This window comes from Triplophysa rosa, linkage group LG18 (genome assembly GCF_024868665.1).
Source record: "Triplophysa rosa linkage group LG18, Trosa_1v2, whole genome shotgun sequence".
In the NCBI taxonomy this organism is placed as follows: Eukaryota; Metazoa; Chordata; class Actinopteri; order Cypriniformes; family Nemacheilidae; genus Triplophysa; species Triplophysa rosa.
Window position 1 is genome coordinate 5,892,686 of NC_079907.1, and position 17,400 is coordinate 5,910,085.

General features: G+C 37.5%; 2 protein-coding genes across 2 annotated transcripts; both read left to right on the top strand.

The window, feature by feature from the left end:
* Positions 1–201: 201 nt before the first annotated feature.
* On the top strand, positions 202–14,815 carry fscn2b (fascin actin-bundling protein 2b, retinal). The gene is made up of 6 exons (XM_057358747.1): positions 202–272; positions 3,870–6,113; positions 12,489–12,645; positions 12,936–13,057; positions 13,726–13,893; positions 14,000–14,815. Exons 2-6 carry the CDS (start codon positions 5,294–5,296, stop codon positions 14,203–14,205), a joined length of 1,473 nt encoding a protein of 490 aa, XP_057214730.1. The 5' UTR covers positions 202–272; positions 3,870–5,293; the 3' UTR covers positions 14,206–14,815.
* An 829-nt stretch (positions 14,816–15,644) lies between these two features.
* On the top strand, positions 15,645–17,366 carry birc5a (baculoviral IAP repeat containing 5a). The gene is made up of 4 exons (XM_057358431.1): positions 15,645–16,056; positions 16,173–16,282; positions 16,400–16,517; positions 17,093–17,366. Exons 1-4 carry the CDS (start codon positions 15,940–15,942, stop codon positions 17,183–17,185), a joined length of 438 nt encoding a protein of 145 aa, XP_057214414.1. The 5' UTR covers positions 15,645–15,939; the 3' UTR covers positions 17,186–17,366.
* The last annotated feature ends 34 nt before the right edge of the window (positions 17,367–17,400 follow it).

The following is a 17,400-nucleotide window of genomic DNA, read 5'->3' on the forward strand; positions in this document are numbered from 1 at the left end:
TTTAAACTCAAGCTCCCTCCACCCTCTCTCTCTCTCTCTCTCTCTCTCTCTCTCTCTCTCTCTCTCTCTCTCTCTCTCTCTCTCTCTCTCTCTCTCTCTCTCTCTCTCTCTTCCCCCTCCCTCCCTGACAATTGTGTTCCCTCCCCAGGCTGCGTAGTAATGATAGCTATTTGACTGCCATCAGAAGAGCTGGGTAATGGTCTCTAAAGAACCATTTCAGAGTCAACCTGGCAGCGCTGGCCTCCCAAAAACATCTGCTTGCCTATCAAGAGGTACCACTGCACCAGACACACTATACACACGTAAGCACACGCAGGCACACACTCATGCACGGACACGCTCAATGCTGTGTTGCATAGAGTCATGCCTGACTTAGGTAATGGACCATGAGAATGAACTTGTGTGCTGAATACCAACACTAATAAAAGAGGTGGTTGTGGCTGGGGTAGTTGTTTTAAACAGTAAATGAGAATAAGGACTGGAGATTGGGAAAACAATGTAAGAGATCTAACTGAATCTATTAAAACTCTAAAGAGTTGGGACATCAGGGTATTATTAACAGACAGGTTTGCACATATATTTTATTTTAATGTGTTGCTGACTTCCTTATATTGTTAAGATAGTTCTCTGTTGCTGTATGACTTACCTGTGATTCCTAAAATTCAAATTGGACCACAGGGTTTGTGTTCCTGTGTTCTTTGAAATTATACATATTGTGGTTTTGATATTTTAAATCAGTTCCTAAAAGAGGATCAGGGCTGGGAAGGTTACTTTTAAAATGTATTTCACTACAGATTACAAAATACATGCTTAAAAAGGTAATTTGTAACGTATTTCGTTAGATTACACAAATTCTGTAACTTAATCTAATACTTTGGAATACTGATAAGGTACGTAACACAAAGGGATCACCAAACAGAGGACTTGGTTTTCCTCTGCATTTTATTTTAAACAACATTAGTTTTCCACAATTTATCTTAAAGCAAAAAAAGCACACTGTCTTAGAAAAAAGAAAAGGAAAAAAGCTGATGCTCACAAAGGCAGAGCTATAGGGTGTGTAAACTTTTTTGAATTGGAGGCTAAATGTACTTATTTTGTCTTCTGGGAAACGTGGTTATACATGCTTCATGTGAAGGGAAGAACTAAATGAAAAAAATATCTATAAACAAAATAAAAAAATCTTTACACATCATCCTGTTTAATCATTTTCACCCCCTTCTCTGAATGCATTGTGTTTCATGGAAACTGGTTTCCATCACTAAATAAAAAAATAGTTTTTTCTCGCAATCTCGCAATTTTGACATTTGTATAGTAAGTTTATTTCATGCAAATCTTTTTATTTATTTTGATTTATAACTTTATAACAATTCTGATTTTTTTTCTAAAGCTCGCAATTCTGAGAAAAAAGTAAGTGTTTTTTCTCTCATTGTTGGACTGACAGATGCAATCCTGAGTGTATATCTCTCACAATTCTAAGAAAATAAATCAGATTTGTGAGTTATAAACTCGCAATTGTGAGAAAAAGTCAGAACTATGAGATAAAAGAACTCTGAGATAAAAAGTCGCAATTACCTAAACAAATTACTTAAACAAGGGACTCGCAAAACATGAAAACAGTCGTTGATCATTCAGTTAACCACAGACATTAAAGATTCAAGGGTATGTCAAATCTTTTATGTGGCAATTTGTATAAATTGGCTCAAATTGTGTAATGGAGTATATGAAAACTTCTATTGCGTGAAATAGCTTATTCAGAACAGTACTAAATCAAATTAATATGCAATTTCTATAAACCCAGATACCTCTTATTTTGTTAAAATTATTCAAATTTTGCATATTCTGCGAGGGGTGAGCAGAACTGTAGTTTGGGATGCGTTTGCAGAATGTCAGAGTCAGAGAATCACCGATTGCTGTTTACATTTATTGCCCGTTACAGTTAATATAAAGTTTAAATGAAACAAATGCCATTGAAATTCCAAGTAATCACTTTGGTAATCTAAAATACTTTTCGGATGTAACTGCAATTTGATTACCACAATTTAAAAAGTAACTGAAATGAAATACAGTTACTCAAATTTTGTATTTTAAATACGTAACAAAGTTACATGTATTTCGTTACTCCCCAGCCCTGAAGATGATATAGTTCCCATATTTAAAGGGATAGTTCACACAAAAATGAAAATTCTGCCATTTTTTACTGACCCACTTGTCATTTCAAACTTTTTTCTGCAGAACACGAAAGAAGATAGTTTGAAGAATGTTGGTAAACAAACAACAACAGTACCCACTGACTTGCATGTTGTGTCCATACAATAAAATTCTAATACAATAAAAAACCACCATTGTTTGGTTACCAATATTCTTCAAAATATATTTTTTGTGTTCTGCAGAAGAAAATAAGCCATACAAGTGACAAGAGGGCGAGTAAATAATGCCAGAATTTACGTTTTTTTGGTGGCGAAATTTGTGCTACAAATATGTCAGATTATTGTACAAATGTGTAATGCCATGAGTTTATACTTTTGTTTTTAGTTTTATTGTAGAATTATTAATATTAGCTTTTATTTTTATGTTTTTAGTTTTCATGTTAATCTTAGTGTCATTTTTGTTAGCAATTTTGTTATGTGCCTTTTCATTTTTTATGGAATCTGTTTTTTGCTTCGTACGTTTATTTTTTACTTCGGTGTTATTAATTTACTTTATTCAGGGGCAAAATTTCTAATTATCTTTTAGTTTAGTTTTCACAAATAATATCAAGGCAGATTTAATTTGATTCCAATTACCAGCAATATTTTAATAGTTTTAGTAAACTAAAAACCGTGATTTATGTTACTCTGCCGCCCTCTAGTGGCACACATAGTACATTCCTTTCATTTAAGAAGTTGTTGAAGGGTTTGCACCGTGTAACTTTTAAGTATTTGTCATGATGCTCAACGTGCTGATTTATTGCACTCTCTTTAAACTGTTCACATGCACAAAGATGATCTTTTGAATAATGTAGGACAGCAAACAGTTCTATGGCACTTTTGACTACCACTGTAATTTTTCGTACTATTGTTGTCAATGGAGGCCAAGAACTGTTTGGTTACAATCATTCTTCCAAATATACAGATTTGGAACAACTCAAATGTGATTAAATGATGACAGAATTTTTATTTTTGGGTGAAATGTCCCTTTAGGAAGATTTGATTGTGGGGACAAGGTCAAAAACCTTAACGCTAGCAATGGCATTACAGAGTTTTGATAATATTAAAGTATTTTTAACACTTTTTGCAATGCATATAGTTTCTTAGGTGCTTTATAAAAATATTTTAGTATAGTTACAAGTTATGATGCTTTTGAGCTCCCAAGTTTGATGTTTTTTCAAAGAAGGAAATAGAGAGAAGCTTGTGTAAATGTGGCTCTTATTTTGATTCTGAACTTAATGTTAATGAACTTTTGATTCTGAACTTAGGACGTAATTTTTGGTGTTATGCATTTTTGTTTTCTCAAAAGGTGTGATAAACAAGCGTTTACAAACACTCCATTGACAGCACGACTGTAGTGTGAATGTGTTCTGGATTTAGCAGTTTTTTAAATTATGGTTTTAGCCACCCACTGTTGCAGGCATCAAATAATATGTGTGTTTTCTTCTAAGTTGCTTTTTTCCTCGAAATATTTTTATGCTTTTTTAATAGCATCTGCTTGCCAAGAACATAAAAGAGTAAATATAAATGAAGGGGTCATAGGGCATGTCTAAGGTTAACATCTTTGCTTAGAGGATCTTGATCAAAAGTAAACAAAGGATAGATTTGCCAAAGCCAATAACAGTTAATGAACGTCTTATTGTTCCTATGCTTAAAGTCTCTGTGTGTGTGTGTGTGTTGCAGGCTTACCCGTCTCGCATGCGGTCAGTCTCTAACAGAAGGAAGGTTCCGTGTCCAAAACGCACCAAAGGAGAGTAGGGGGGGTTTGGGGGCTGCTGTGGATTAGATTGGTCTAATAAAAGAGTTGATTAATTGAAAGGCAGATTAGGGGCCCGTGAAGGAGACTGTTTTTCTTGCAAACATGCTCGGGATTTGAAATGAATTGATGATATGTGTAGCATTCTTCAAGCGTGTGGCAGTGGAGCCATTGAAATGCTAAGCAAACAGCTTTTGTTCCTGGAAATGGTGTACAGTCACTGTAAATTGGTTAGTAGCTACATGTCAGGCATCTTTGAATACGCATCTGTTTGTGTGCATTACCTCCAGATACACTCACACACTTATGCACATATTGGCGTAATAAAGATGACCCACAGAGTTTGCAATCAGAGAAGACGTGTAACTGTATACTGAGTATACACTAGAAAGCTGATCCCCTCTCAGGCCACTACGACTGGTGCTGGGGGAGGGCTCTGGTTACCCAGCTTTGTGTCAAAACGGCATCAGCTAAGAGTTAGAGACTGAGAGGACAAAAGCAGGATCACTAAAGAACGGGCCTCAAGTAAGAGTCTACGATATTACAATATAGAAAGACGGGAGAAAGGGTTACATAAAACAAGAAAGTTTGGAGGATAGGACGAGAGGGGTCAAAATACCAATAAGGGTAGTGAGTGAGCATTCGTAACCTGGAATCTTATTTGGCATTTTAGGGACTGACATGCGAGTGCTCTCTGAGATCTCTCAGGAGAGCCATTTAAAGGATGTGTCTGTCTGAAAGACACAAATAAAGCTGGACATCCAGTCTGAAAAGAAACAAACATGTGACTGAAGTAAAATGACTTAAAAGAGGACAAGGAGGCGACAAATTAATCAAACGTCAAGACGAGGCATCGAGAAGAAGCGGCTTGGTTCTGGAGCAACATCTCTTTAAGAGATCAGAAGTCCCATAATCCCAAAGGCAGGCACCGGAGAGGACGAGAGACAGAAAAACGAAGGTAAATTGAGAAGGAGAGGCAATGAGAAAGAGGAAGGGGGTGAAAGAGGCACAGAGGAAGTGGAACCATTGGGATCAGGGTGACGTCAACGGCTCTCTGGATTGAGGTGTTGAGTCCTCCTGATTATAATCTGAACTGATTAGGAAACAGAGGAAAAAAATCTCCAGAGCATTTGCACGCTCCCCAGGGAGCAAGACGTCTTTTATACAGAGGAGAGGCCAAGGAACGGGAACGAAACCAATAGAGGACCAGGGTTACTTGGGAAGAGATTTTAAAAAACATTTAGGCCTACAGCTGAAAAAAGAAGAGGCTACATTAAGGATAACAAACTAAAAGTCTGCAGGCTTTTAATATTAAGTTTCTTTTCTGGACTGTGTGGATTTTAAAGCCAGGATGCCCTCCAATGGCAGTAAAGCCCTTAAGCTACAATTTGGGCTTATAAATCATGAGAATCGCTATCTAACAGCAGAGGCCTTCGGGTTCAAAGTAAACGCATCAGCTCCAAGTCTCAAGAAGAAGCAAATATGGACCCTTGAGCAAGAAAACCAGGACGGTCAAGTGGTTTTCCTGCGCAGTCACCTGGGTCGCTACCTGGCCTCCGACAAAGACGGCAAAGTAAGCTGCGAGGCTGAGACAAAAGAAAACGACTGCCGCTTCCTCATCGTGGCGCAGTCAGATGGACGCTGGGCCCTTCAGTCCGAGCCCTACCTGCGATTCTTTGGAGGTTCAGCGGACTACCTTTCCTGCTTTGCTCAGACCATCGGTGAAGCCGAACTATGGGCCGTGCACCTGGCCCTGCACCCCCAGGCCAGTCTGCTCAGTGTGGCCCGCAAACGCTATGCCCACCTTGCAGCCCCCGAGGGAGAGATCGCTGTTGACAGCAACATCCCATGGGGTGTGGATGCTCTTCTAACTCTCGTGTACATGGATGGCAAATACTGTTTAAAGACCAGTGACAGCCGTTTCTTGACCAATGATGGGAAACTGTCCTCTGAAAGTGGCCGTGGGACAGGTTACACCTTGGAACTGAAATCGGGCAAGTTGGCCTTTAAGGACTATGAGGGGAAGTACTTGACCCCAATGGGGCCCACTGGAACTCTGCGTTCCGGACGCTGCTCTAAACCTGGCAAGGATGAACTGTTTGATCTTGAGGAGAGCCATCCACAAGTGGTGTTTCAGTCCGCCAATAACAGATTCGTCTCCATCCGACAGGGTAAGTTGACATTTACTCAAATTACTCTAATTTTGAGATAACAAGCATCATAGTTGGATTTTAATAACTAATTTCACTATGATTCCGGTCTTGGCATGACCTCACTCAGTTAATATCAAAGATATCAAGGTTATTTTTTCACAGAATGTTCTTTTTGTAGGAATTTTATGTAGAAAACAGTACATCACCAAGACTATTTTTTTCCCACATTCGCACATGATTATAGAGACTGAAACCAGCATTATGTTTTTGCTCTAGAATCAGATACAACTACAAAATCTTTGGGACCTTGCATGAACACTTTAATGAATTTGAAGGAAATTCCAAAAATAACGATTCTCTGCACCCCTGTGGCGACTCGTTACACATTTTAAGTAGCTCTAATACCTGTTGGAGAACCACTTTTGAGATCTAGATTATGAAGTGCAGGCTTGTAAGGAATCTTACAAGAAGCATCAAATTGGCACTCCATAATATCATGACTTCAATGTAAAGATAAAGTTAAGGGTCTAATCTTCAAAATATTTCATTAAATCTCAATTGCTTCTTATAATCAGCATAATCTACACTGTACTGCTATCAATATAGCTCCCCATTAGTGTTTATGTACGTAAGCATGAAAATAACTTGCATGCAAAAATGCAGCTGCATGGCAAACTATGCACACATAGTCAGATCTATGGAAACCAGTCTGGAGAGCAGGTGATCACTGAGTCACGCCCATGAGCATGACCTCACAGAAATAATATACGGCAGCTGTCTCTTCAGCTGAGTAAGCCAATATTAATCCGCTAGGCGTAGCCGATTTTTATCCGCTGGCTAACAAACACTCTGCATTGTAGTTTCTTGACTGGACAACTTAGTATGAAATGTAAATTTTGCATGTTGTAACGTTATCAATTATGTTCAAAACAGAGCTCTGGGTAAGCATTTTAAGCCACCTGCAATAGATAAATTACTGGAGAAATGGCCTTGAATATGCACCATATAGGGAAGCTGGGTCAGTAACATCACTCTTGCTTTCTATCACACAATTATGCATAATTTCTCAGACCAATAATCTTCTCTCCTTATTTGGTCATTGCCTTATTATAGGAAGCAGCAAACACTGATATAGAGCACATGTACACACACAAACACTCACTCACACTGGTGGCAAGGTGTGATAAATAATTGAGTGGACGGGGCATTTCAATGATGGTGGAGTCTGCTTTCAGAAACACAAGCCTTCCGCCGCATTTCTTTATCTGGGGACCGTGCACCGTGCCGGGTCACAATAGAGAGGTAAAATCAGAGAATCCTTCAGGAACAGTTGGGTTCAGGGCTGATGGGCAAAAACCCAATGAGGGGATAAAGAGACAATGTAGAGTGTGAAAGTAAACCAGAGAAAAGATCAGGTACATCATCACAATGAATAGAAACATAATGCATTATGGGTGTGGACGGGTGGACTTTTTATTTTTGTCACCATTAAAAGTTTGTAAATCAAAGACCTTTGCTGCAGTTCCCCGGGGAGAACGTGATGTTGTATAGTATGCTTATAGTATGGCAGAAAGTTAGATTGGCATTGCAATGCAGGATCTGTTGAAGTGGGTACATGAAGAATATGATTTAATTTTGGAAGCTAAATAGGTTACAAGACAGCAATTATATAAGAATTAAACCTCCATTGTGAGGACTAAAATGTTAGAGGCCGTAATCATTGCAGTGCAAAAATCTTAATTATTCAAATATCTTTGAAAGACAGAGGTGTATAAAGGCCTTGCATAATGAAGCGTTATGTTTTTATTATCTTAGAATGAGCTACATACAGCGCGGGTCCCCTTGCATGGAATTCGCCATGTTGTTTCTACAGTAGCCCTAAATGGACAAATTGCTCTACAGAGCGCGTTTTGTAAATACGTTATCTCCTTCGGCAAAGACGTGAAAACGTGACGACATCTTAGTCCTGTGTCAGAAACCATAGCGCTTCAAAGGGAGGGGTGGAGTGAGCCGTTGGTTGCAATTTGATACCTCACCACTAAATGCCGCTGAATTTCATACACTGGACCTTTAAAACTTCTTTTTAGAGAATACGTTTTGGATGTTTAAGTGTATCTGTTTTATCCTGGGTATTTTATTAAAAACAACATTTTATTAAAAGAATAAAGCTTTTAATATGAATATGCTTTGTGAGATGTAACATTAGAACAGGATATCACAATTAAAGGAATAAATGAAATGAAGTCTTGTTACAAATTTTTACTGAAAATGACTGATTAGTAATGTGATGTTATTGCACTGTAATCTATAACATTCGAGCCACGATTCTAATGTGAACAATTCAGATCTTAAGTCACATTGTGACTGTATTAAATCCTTCAGTATTCCATGGAATTACATTAGGACTGTAATGGATCAACATATTACCAAAATCTAGGCATTTCATTACGGGGAAAAAAAGACAGGGAAAATGACACAGACCAGATGGAACAGTTGTTCTTAATGAGCGAGAGGCGTCTCTTCCCATCTACTGCACATTCATTTTGTGCGAAAAGCAATTAGGTAAAGTAATTCTGCTAATGGATGAAGCAGTTCATTTCTTTCCAAGAGTCTCTACATGATGAAGGGAACTAGAGATGACTTCAGACAGGTCTGCCAATCAGCTCTGCAGGTCTGGGGTTCAGAAAGCCCCGGGCATCTCATCCGGGGGTGCAAGACAAACTCACAGATGATCTGATAATAATGAGTAGCGACATTGATAACTTTTTCATAAATGTCACTGTTTTGTTTCAGTGATTGCGGCTCAGATGTTTTGTCTGTTGGTTTGTGTTTAGGTTGTGTTTTTGCATGCATGAGGGTCATACACTCAGATAAGTGTATCTGTTACCATGTTCTTCATCACCTCCACAATGTTCCATGGCGAATTGTGATCCGGGCTGAAGGGTGAAAATGAGATGAGAAGAAATGAAGGAAGGAAGGTAAGAAAGAAGAGAGAGAGAGATAGCAGTTATATAGCTTTAGATGCTTTAGAAAGAAAGAAAGAAAGAAAGAAAGAAAGAAAGACAAGAGATTGTGGTACCAGTGGATTCACTTTACCATTAAAAATGAATCTCCACGTAACTAGTGCATTTAGAGATTGCTGCTTAGTTTGGGGCTGAATATGATAAGAAAATTTGAGAAACAGGATTGAGGAGAATTGATTTGACCGGTTTACATCAAAACCTAGACATCTCTTGACCCATAAGCACAGGTTGAAGTAAACCTCACACAGTCGTCTCTTGGAGTGTTTCGTGAACTCCCGCAGGTTTTTGACCAGGTCGACATGCAGTGATCTACTTGCCCCAGTTTTGAGAAGGCCCTCTCGCTGTCTCCCTCTCTGGGTACTGTTACATTGGACAAAAATGGGTTGGTAAATTGAGAGGGAGCGTTCTGTGATGGGAGTGAGGTCATTCTCAAGAGTTCAGGATTGGGCCCAGTAATCACAATGCCGTGGATGAGGAATGATCAGAAGAGGAGATAGAGTGTCCTGCCCCAGCTGGCCTCTCTTCTTCCATCTTTGGTGCAAAACCAAAGCAGAGTCAGACGTGAAATTGGAAAATAAAGTGTAACGGGCCAAAGAAATGAAAACCACTGCTGTAGCGTGATGTTTGATCTGGAAAAAAATCTAAAGCTGTTTCTTTTTTTAACCGCTGATTTTGTCTTGATTTGAAAGATGACTTTGTTTTTCGAGTCTTTCAAGAAAAAATGGTTTTGTTTAGAGCTTGCTCTTTCTTAGCTTGGGAGAGTTTGCATTCAGTTTTATTTCAGATTTGGTTAGATTTTAGGGAAATGCAGAAGACTTGAAGGGGTAGTTTATTTAAAAAATCAACATTCTTTCATCATTTACTCACTCTCATGTGTATTTTTTTGCGAAACACAAATGAAGATATTTTGAAGAACGTTGTTAACCAAACAACATTGGGGCACCATTGTATGGACACAAAACCACTGAGATATTCGTCAAAATATCTTCTATGGTGTTTCACAGCAGAAAGAGTTGTACAGGTTTTGAATGACTTGAAGGTGACTGAATTTTTATTTTTAGGTGAGATATCCCTTTACGCATAAATTGGAAATTTTGTATGTCTTTATCCTATGCTGACGAAAAGAAACAATCGACATATTAAATAGATCTCATTTGTGATTTTTCTTTTCTAAGAGAAAATAAATTGTCTTAATCCAGCGTAACAGATGTGTGTATCACTAAAACCATTAAGAATCAGATTATAGAATCCAATTTACAAACCCCAAACCATATACAGTCTGTTCATAGACCATAATGATTTGTTATAAAACAAAAAGAAACCAAAGGAAAAGTAGTGTGCTGCACTTTATCATATTGCAAAAGAGACATTCCACGCTGGAGTGATCAGTGCCTGCAGATTCTGCTGATAGTCCTGGTTTCCCCCCCAGTATGTCTCAGACACCCCACAGCGTCCCGTCAAAACTGGGGTATTGCTGCGGCCTCCCCACTGGTTTTATTCTGCCCCTCTCTGGGCACACAGCAAAATCGCCAGTGTTAAAAAGGGTTAAATTAACTCTCACAGTGTTTATATAATCCACACTTTGAGAGTGTGGATTATATATACACTGTGAGTGTTAATTTGACCTTTTTAACACTGGCGATTTTACTGTGCAGAGGAGATTGTACATGCGGTGCTCAAAAAAGCTGCTTACTGGGCCCTACGGTGAAGCTTTGTGTCTTTTGCATGCAGAGAATTAGGAGAGGTCACAGCCTGGGACGGGAGGAGCAGGAAGGATGACAGAGTCGAGGGAATAAGACTGCAGGATCACGCCTGTTAGAGGATTAAGAAAATGATCAAGGGATATTTTCAGACACACATCCACTTTGAGTCTTAGCCACCGCAATCTGTCTGATGCACGATATCGGCGCGTTTGCTTTATTTAGATTGTGTCATGTATTTCATTTTATACATTTAGGTACTGTTATATACTAATTATATAATTTATACACCAGTTGAGTGTTGACATGTTCGATCCAAAGTTTTATTTTTATAATACATGCTCCAAATTGGTTTTGTAGACCATTTAAGCATTTTTCTAAATGTATTGTAAATTGCATAAATTTCATGTAGATTTCTTTGCAAAATGACTAAATAAATAGAATAAATTAAATTAATCTAAATAATATTTTAGATAATATCAAATTAAATAATACAATAAAAATATTTTCAATTTTTATATAAAGGATGTCTTGGACTAGAGATGAAATTAGAGGTGAAAAATAAAAAGGCAAGACAAAAATCTTTATTCATTATGCCGCTGTCAAAAATAGAACAAGTAAAACAAAACAAAACAAAATGCATTGAGAGAGATGAGCAGAGAACAAAGACTGCATAAATCTGGCCACACCTTTACTGCTGACATGTGAACGAGCACTCTCGTGTATTACGCTGTACTTTTATGTTCTCCCAAACGTGTCTTGAATGTGGCCATGCGTTGCATTTTATACCAACAAAAGGCCATGACACAATCCCAGGAATAATTGGCATGGAAACGCAGCTGGGTGCAACAAGGTCTCTACCCGGCCAAGGTCGCGGTTTCTGTGCCAGGGATTTACAGGTGCCCTGAGAAAAGTTTTATCGCAAATAGCTTTGCCCTACTGCACTGAATAGAAATGTGGAATCATGGACAGATTACTAAATAAGATTTCTGTTGTTTCCCACTAAACATGTGTGATGTACTTCAGGTACGTTGGCCAAAATACACAAAGTATAATTGCTGGATGTCACGATCTATTAGAGTCTACGTATGTTATACAACCAACAGCTTAATCAAGATTAATGGCTTGGATAGAAAAATGTTTAGACCGCAGCTAGTTGATAATTCTTGTTAATGTTACAAATAATCCTGTGCAGAATGAATCTGTCATCGCAAGCCTCATTTTAAAACAACAAGGGTTTTGAATTGAAATAAAGGATGTTTGTAAACATATGAAGTGACATGTCTGAACTCCCCGTGATTCTTAAATAAACAATGTCTGCTACAATGCCAAAACGGGACTCTTGGTAGTCAGGTTCATGCGTGTGGCAGGGAACTTAATCATGTTGCTTGGTCTCCATTTAGGATTTCAAACTGAGGAAAAGTTTAGGACAAACACATGCTGTTTTGTTTAAGCGGATACATTTGAAGTGTTCTTAGAAACACATGTCATTCTAATAATCGAAATGTCAATCAGTGTGATTCTGTAACTGTGCACAGTAGTAGCAGCAGAGTAATAAGAGCGATTGTTTTGATTATCGCTCATATATGCATACGTAATGTACAGTATTTTAATCAAAAACAAAGATTAACGTTTCCATATGTCATGTGTGTTTGTCTGTGCTTTCACAGGAGTGAGCGTCTCAGCCAATCAGGACGATGAGACCGACATGGAGACGTTTCAAATGGAAATCGACAGAGATTCGAAAAAGTGCACGTTTAGAACCAATGAAGGAAATTACTGGACGCTTGTGTCTCACGGAGGCATCCAGTCAACAGCCACAGAAGTGTAAGAATCAACTTTTGAGAAGAAAAAAAATCAATGACATTTTATCAAACACAATTACTGTATGTATGTGTGATAAATGCAACCGTAACACAAAGCTGAAGTGTGTATTCTTTTTCAGGTTAATATGCAGATACAACTTTTGTCATTTGTAGTTTGATGTCGCTAAAATGTGTAAACATTGTGCACTCTGTGGTGCTGTCAACACAGTGTTTTGTTTGTATGAACATCCCATCTATATGGTTTTTTTCACACTTATAAGCACAATTTTCCTCTATCCCATCTGTGTGCAGCGGTGCCAACACAATGTTTGACATAGTGTGGCTTGGTCGACGGGTGGCACTGCAGGCCAGCAACGGAAAATATGTTTGCGCCAAGAAAAATGGCCAGCTTGCTGCTGTCAGTGACTCTGCGGGTGAGTACACACCCGAGAATTCCCACAAATAAAATAAAAAGAACCAAATCAAATATAATAGAATTTTCTAATTCAATATGTAAAGGTAATCATTCAACGTTATTTCTGCTTACTCTAAATGGGAAAAGTTTACATCTTGAAAAAATGAGAGATTAAATTAAACATTTAATGAGGTTGCATTGAAAAGGTTTCAGAAGGTATGAATATAAATCTCAATGCTAACATATACTGTGACATTCTTGAGAAATGTGTGCTTTTAGCATTTTGTCTGGAATGGAGCCTTTTCTTTCCACGTACAAAGCACATCGGGTCCATAAAGAACATATTGACTGATTCTGGTGCGGAAAAACTTGACATGCCTGCACAAAACCCAAACCTGAACCCTTTTGGGATGAGTTGAAACGCTGGATGTGTTCATGTCCAATCACCCAACATTATTACCTGACTTTACTGATGCTCTTAAATCCCAGCAGACGTGTTCAAACATCCAGTGGAAAAACCTTTCCAATAATGTGGAAACTGTTATAGCAGCAAAGGGAGAGATTAATGCAGATGGTTTTGAAATTAAATGTCTGTGAATGTTGTGTGCTTTTGGGCGTGTAGTCTATTCCGAGTCTATAGTTAGAGGTCTCGTGCTCCTTTTAATTTGCAATGTATTCTTTCTTCAGGTGAAGATGAGCAGCTTATTCTGAAACTGATCAACAGGCCCATTCTGATTCTTAGGGGAGAGAACGGCTATGTGTGTCACCACAAGAACTCCAATACGCTGGACGCCAATCGTTCAGTTTATGACATATTTACACTGCACTTCAATGACGGTGCATATCACATTAAAGGTGAGCGCGCACTCATTTTGTATAATGTATAATATATGTATGTATGTATGTATGTATGTATGTACAGATCATTATATTACAAAACTGACCAGCATTGTTCTCCTAGGTGCTGGTGGAAAGTTCTGGTATGTGTCCAACAGTGGCTTGGTGTGTTCTGATGGAGACACACCAGAAGATTTCTACTTTGAATTCCTAGAGCACGGACGAATAGCCATAAGGGGTAAAAATGACAAATACCTCCGTGGGGACCAAGGGGGCATCCTGAAAGGAGATGGGGAGATCGCAGACAGCTCTTCTCTCTGGGAATACTGACACATTGTGGACATTTAAGGAACTGTCACTCTGTCACGTGTTGGATTTACAATTGTGAGGCAACCATTTGGTACATTTGGACATCTTTGTTTTCCTGTCAGTCAGCATTTACTGTATTGTCACTATTCAGCACATGGATTACATGTTTATATCAAATCTGTTTTTGGAGAATGTACACACAAGCAATGTTTTTATTTATTGTTGTTTTTTAACCCTTAATAACTCTTTATCTGTTTGTTTTTAACCCTTAATAACTCTTTATCAGTTTGTCTTACATGTTATAATTTGTTACCCTTGTCAATGTCATTTCCAGGAATGCTTTTTTGTGCTCTGGGGTGACAGACTGCTGTGTTTGTTATATTGACATAAAGACATAGAAATATATTTGCATATATAGGGTTGACAAATAAAGTCTTTTATGTCATTTCTTTAAGCGTTCTAGAAATCAACATGCAGGGAAATGAAAAACCAAGTGAGAACAGGCTACACAATAATTACTTTTAAATTTAGTCTTTCCCAGTGAAAGGAATCAGTATTAAATCCATTTATTCCCTATTATGATTTAATGTTTATTTTTTTCTTTCTTTAATCCATCTGGAAAGATTTTACAATTGTTACAAATAAAATACTGTCTCTACAATTTGTGGAAATGAATCTCATTTACTGTAGCCTGGTTTTAAGTGAAATTCGTTTAACTTAATTGGCTGTGGGGACATGAATATTGTGTCCCAGTGTGTACTGTACTCCACAGGCTTAAGCAATGTACCTGTTACCACCAGCAGAGAGAGCTAGTTCACTCAAAAATGAAAATTCTGTCATCATTTACTCACCCTCAGGTTGTTTCAACCCTATATAAATGTATTTGTTCTGTTAAACACAAAGAAAGATATTTGTAAGAATGTAAGCAATTTTCAGTTCTGTGACATCATCGTAGTAGTAAAAAAGTGTGTATCTTTTTTTTCTGTTGAACACAAAGTGAGATATTTTGAAGAATTTAGGAAAACAAACAATTCTGGGGCACATTTGACGTTACAGAATTGAAAATTGCAAACGTTCTTACAAATATCTATTTCTGTGTTCATCAGAAAAAAGTTTATATATGTATATATAATGAAATGACATGAGGGTGAGTAAATGATGACAGAATTTTCAACTTTGGGTGAACTATCACTTTATGTGCCTTGTCTGAAAAATGAACTGCTTGTTGCTGCACAAAAATCAATAATTTAAAAAATGATATTTGAATAATATTGACTGTTGTTATGTTTTGGGATCTGTAGGAGGCCTAAAGAGCCTGGCAAAAATCTATGGTAACCATGGTATCAAGCAAAATACTATCGTTAGCGCATGCAGATATAGAAAGGACGGAGAGTTGAGTATGAACTGGGAGTTGAAAGCAGCTGGAAAAAATTGAACAGTCCCACCACATTGAAATGAGAGGGAGAAATTTACTGAATTGCAAAGAAACAAAGAAATGTTATTTGTATAACACAAAATTAACATTATTTTGACCATTCTCTTTCACCATAATCTAAGTACATTTTTTAAAATTGCTTAAATCTAAATAATTTAACGATCCCTCGCGATCTGCGCATGCGTGCAAGTGGCGCTCCGTAGCCAATCAAAACTTGCACTCTAAATTTCAAACTAGCCGGAAGCAGCGACAGTCATAAACAAACCTGCGTAGCAGAGCAGTTTTTGTACTTTTTCTGCTTTAATATCAACCACAAGAAAATGGATCTCGGAAATGACTTGATTAATGATCCAACTAAACTTTACATTTACGAGAACAGACTGCAAACGTTCGTTGGATGGCCGTTTGAAGAGGGTTGCGTTTGCACTCCAGAAAACGTAAGTAACGTTAACGTTAAGTACTGGGAGCAAAAACAACTCCATTAGACTCACTGGTAGTGTTAGGTGTTTAAATTTAATATTTGGCGCTTCATAAATATCACATTGCTTTATAGATGGCCAAAGCTGGTTTTATTCACACTCCGTCGGACAACAGTCCTGATGTAGCGCAGTGTTTTTTCTGTCTGAAAGAGCTGGAGGGATGGGAGCCGGAGGATGACCCAGAGTAAGCACATGTCGCTTTAACTGCTCCCCATGATACTTTCCTGTGATGTGTAACATAATGAAGTTACTCTTGTATGTCATTTTTGTATGATGTGCTGCACTGTTGCTTGTTTCCTAGGAAAGAGCATAAAACACATTCACCCAATTGTGATTTTATCTTACTGAAGAAGACAGTGGATAGTCTCACAGTGGAGGATTTTCTCAAACTTCAAAAAGAGAGACAGAAGTTTATTATTGTAAGTATGAGCATGTGCAGGTCAGGACGTGTCTGCTTTTACAGGATTAAACTGCAAGAGTTTTACTTTACCAAAGCAAAGGACCAATAAAGAAATAAAATCCATTTTAAAGCACAAGTACTCATGTAAAAAAACGTATTACTAATAAAACATATTTGTTGTTTGACTGAATATACATATATTTCTAGTATCTTTACATTTAAGTACACAATTTAGGGTAACCAATTATCAAGCAATGCTTAATTTTGTTCAGTCTGTGGCGTAAAAGGGTGGCTTTTAAGCAAAACATGGTCAGGTCAAAGTGTCAGACCAAATTGGTCCCAATTTTTTTTTAATCAATTTTTTAACACATTGTCACGGTTGTCTACCATGACTACAAGTAAAATTGATTAAAATTTTATTATTATTTTAAAATATGGTTTATTTTATTTTGCTATCCTCAAATCAACCTCAAAATTATTCAGACACCAGATAAAAATATATATAATATAACTGTGTATATAAGTTTCATATATAATTCTAGTATACTTAATATTTCTAAAGCATTCATGATGTGACATTTTGTGTTTTTCCAGAAAAAGAAGTGTGGCCAAGCCATTGATAAATATGAAGATGCGGTGAAGTTCAAGAGAGCCCAGATCATCCAGTCTGCGATGGATGAAGAATAATGAGCTGCTTTTTCTTTTTTCCACTTTAAATCATCATTTTGTCTGTGTTCTTTGTAAGTGGTTTTCAAACTGAAAATTGTAAATGATCTCACCTATATCACATAATCATCCTTTGACACACGGTTTCATTCTTTATACTATTTATTTTAAACAATGCTTTTAATAAAACGACTTTGCCATAGCTTGTGTTCTGTATGTTTTATATTTTAATACAA

Coding starts and splice junctions, on each gene's coding strand:
- fscn2b (XM_057358747.1), top strand. CDS start 5,294: ATGCCCTCCAATGGCAGTAAAGCCCTTAAGCTACAATTTGGGCTTATA. Junction 12,646..12,935: donor CAGTCAACAGCCACAGAAGT/GTAAGAATCAAC, acceptor ATCTGTGTGCAG/CGGTGCCAACACAATGTTTG. Junction 13,894..13,999: donor CGGTGCATATCACATTAAAG/GTGAGCGCGCAC, acceptor TTGTTCTCCTAG/GTGCTGGTGGAAAGTTCTGG.
- birc5a (XM_057358431.1), top strand. CDS start 15,940: ATGGATCTCGGAAATGACTTGATTAATGATCCAACTAAACTTTACATT. Junction 16,057..16,172: donor GCGTTTGCACTCCAGAAAAC/GTAAGTAACGTT, acceptor ATTGCTTTATAG/ATGGCCAAAGCTGGTTTTAT. Junction 16,518..17,092: donor AGAGACAGAAGTTTATTATT/GTAAGTATGAGC, acceptor GTGTTTTTCCAG/AAAAAGAAGTGTGGCCAAGC.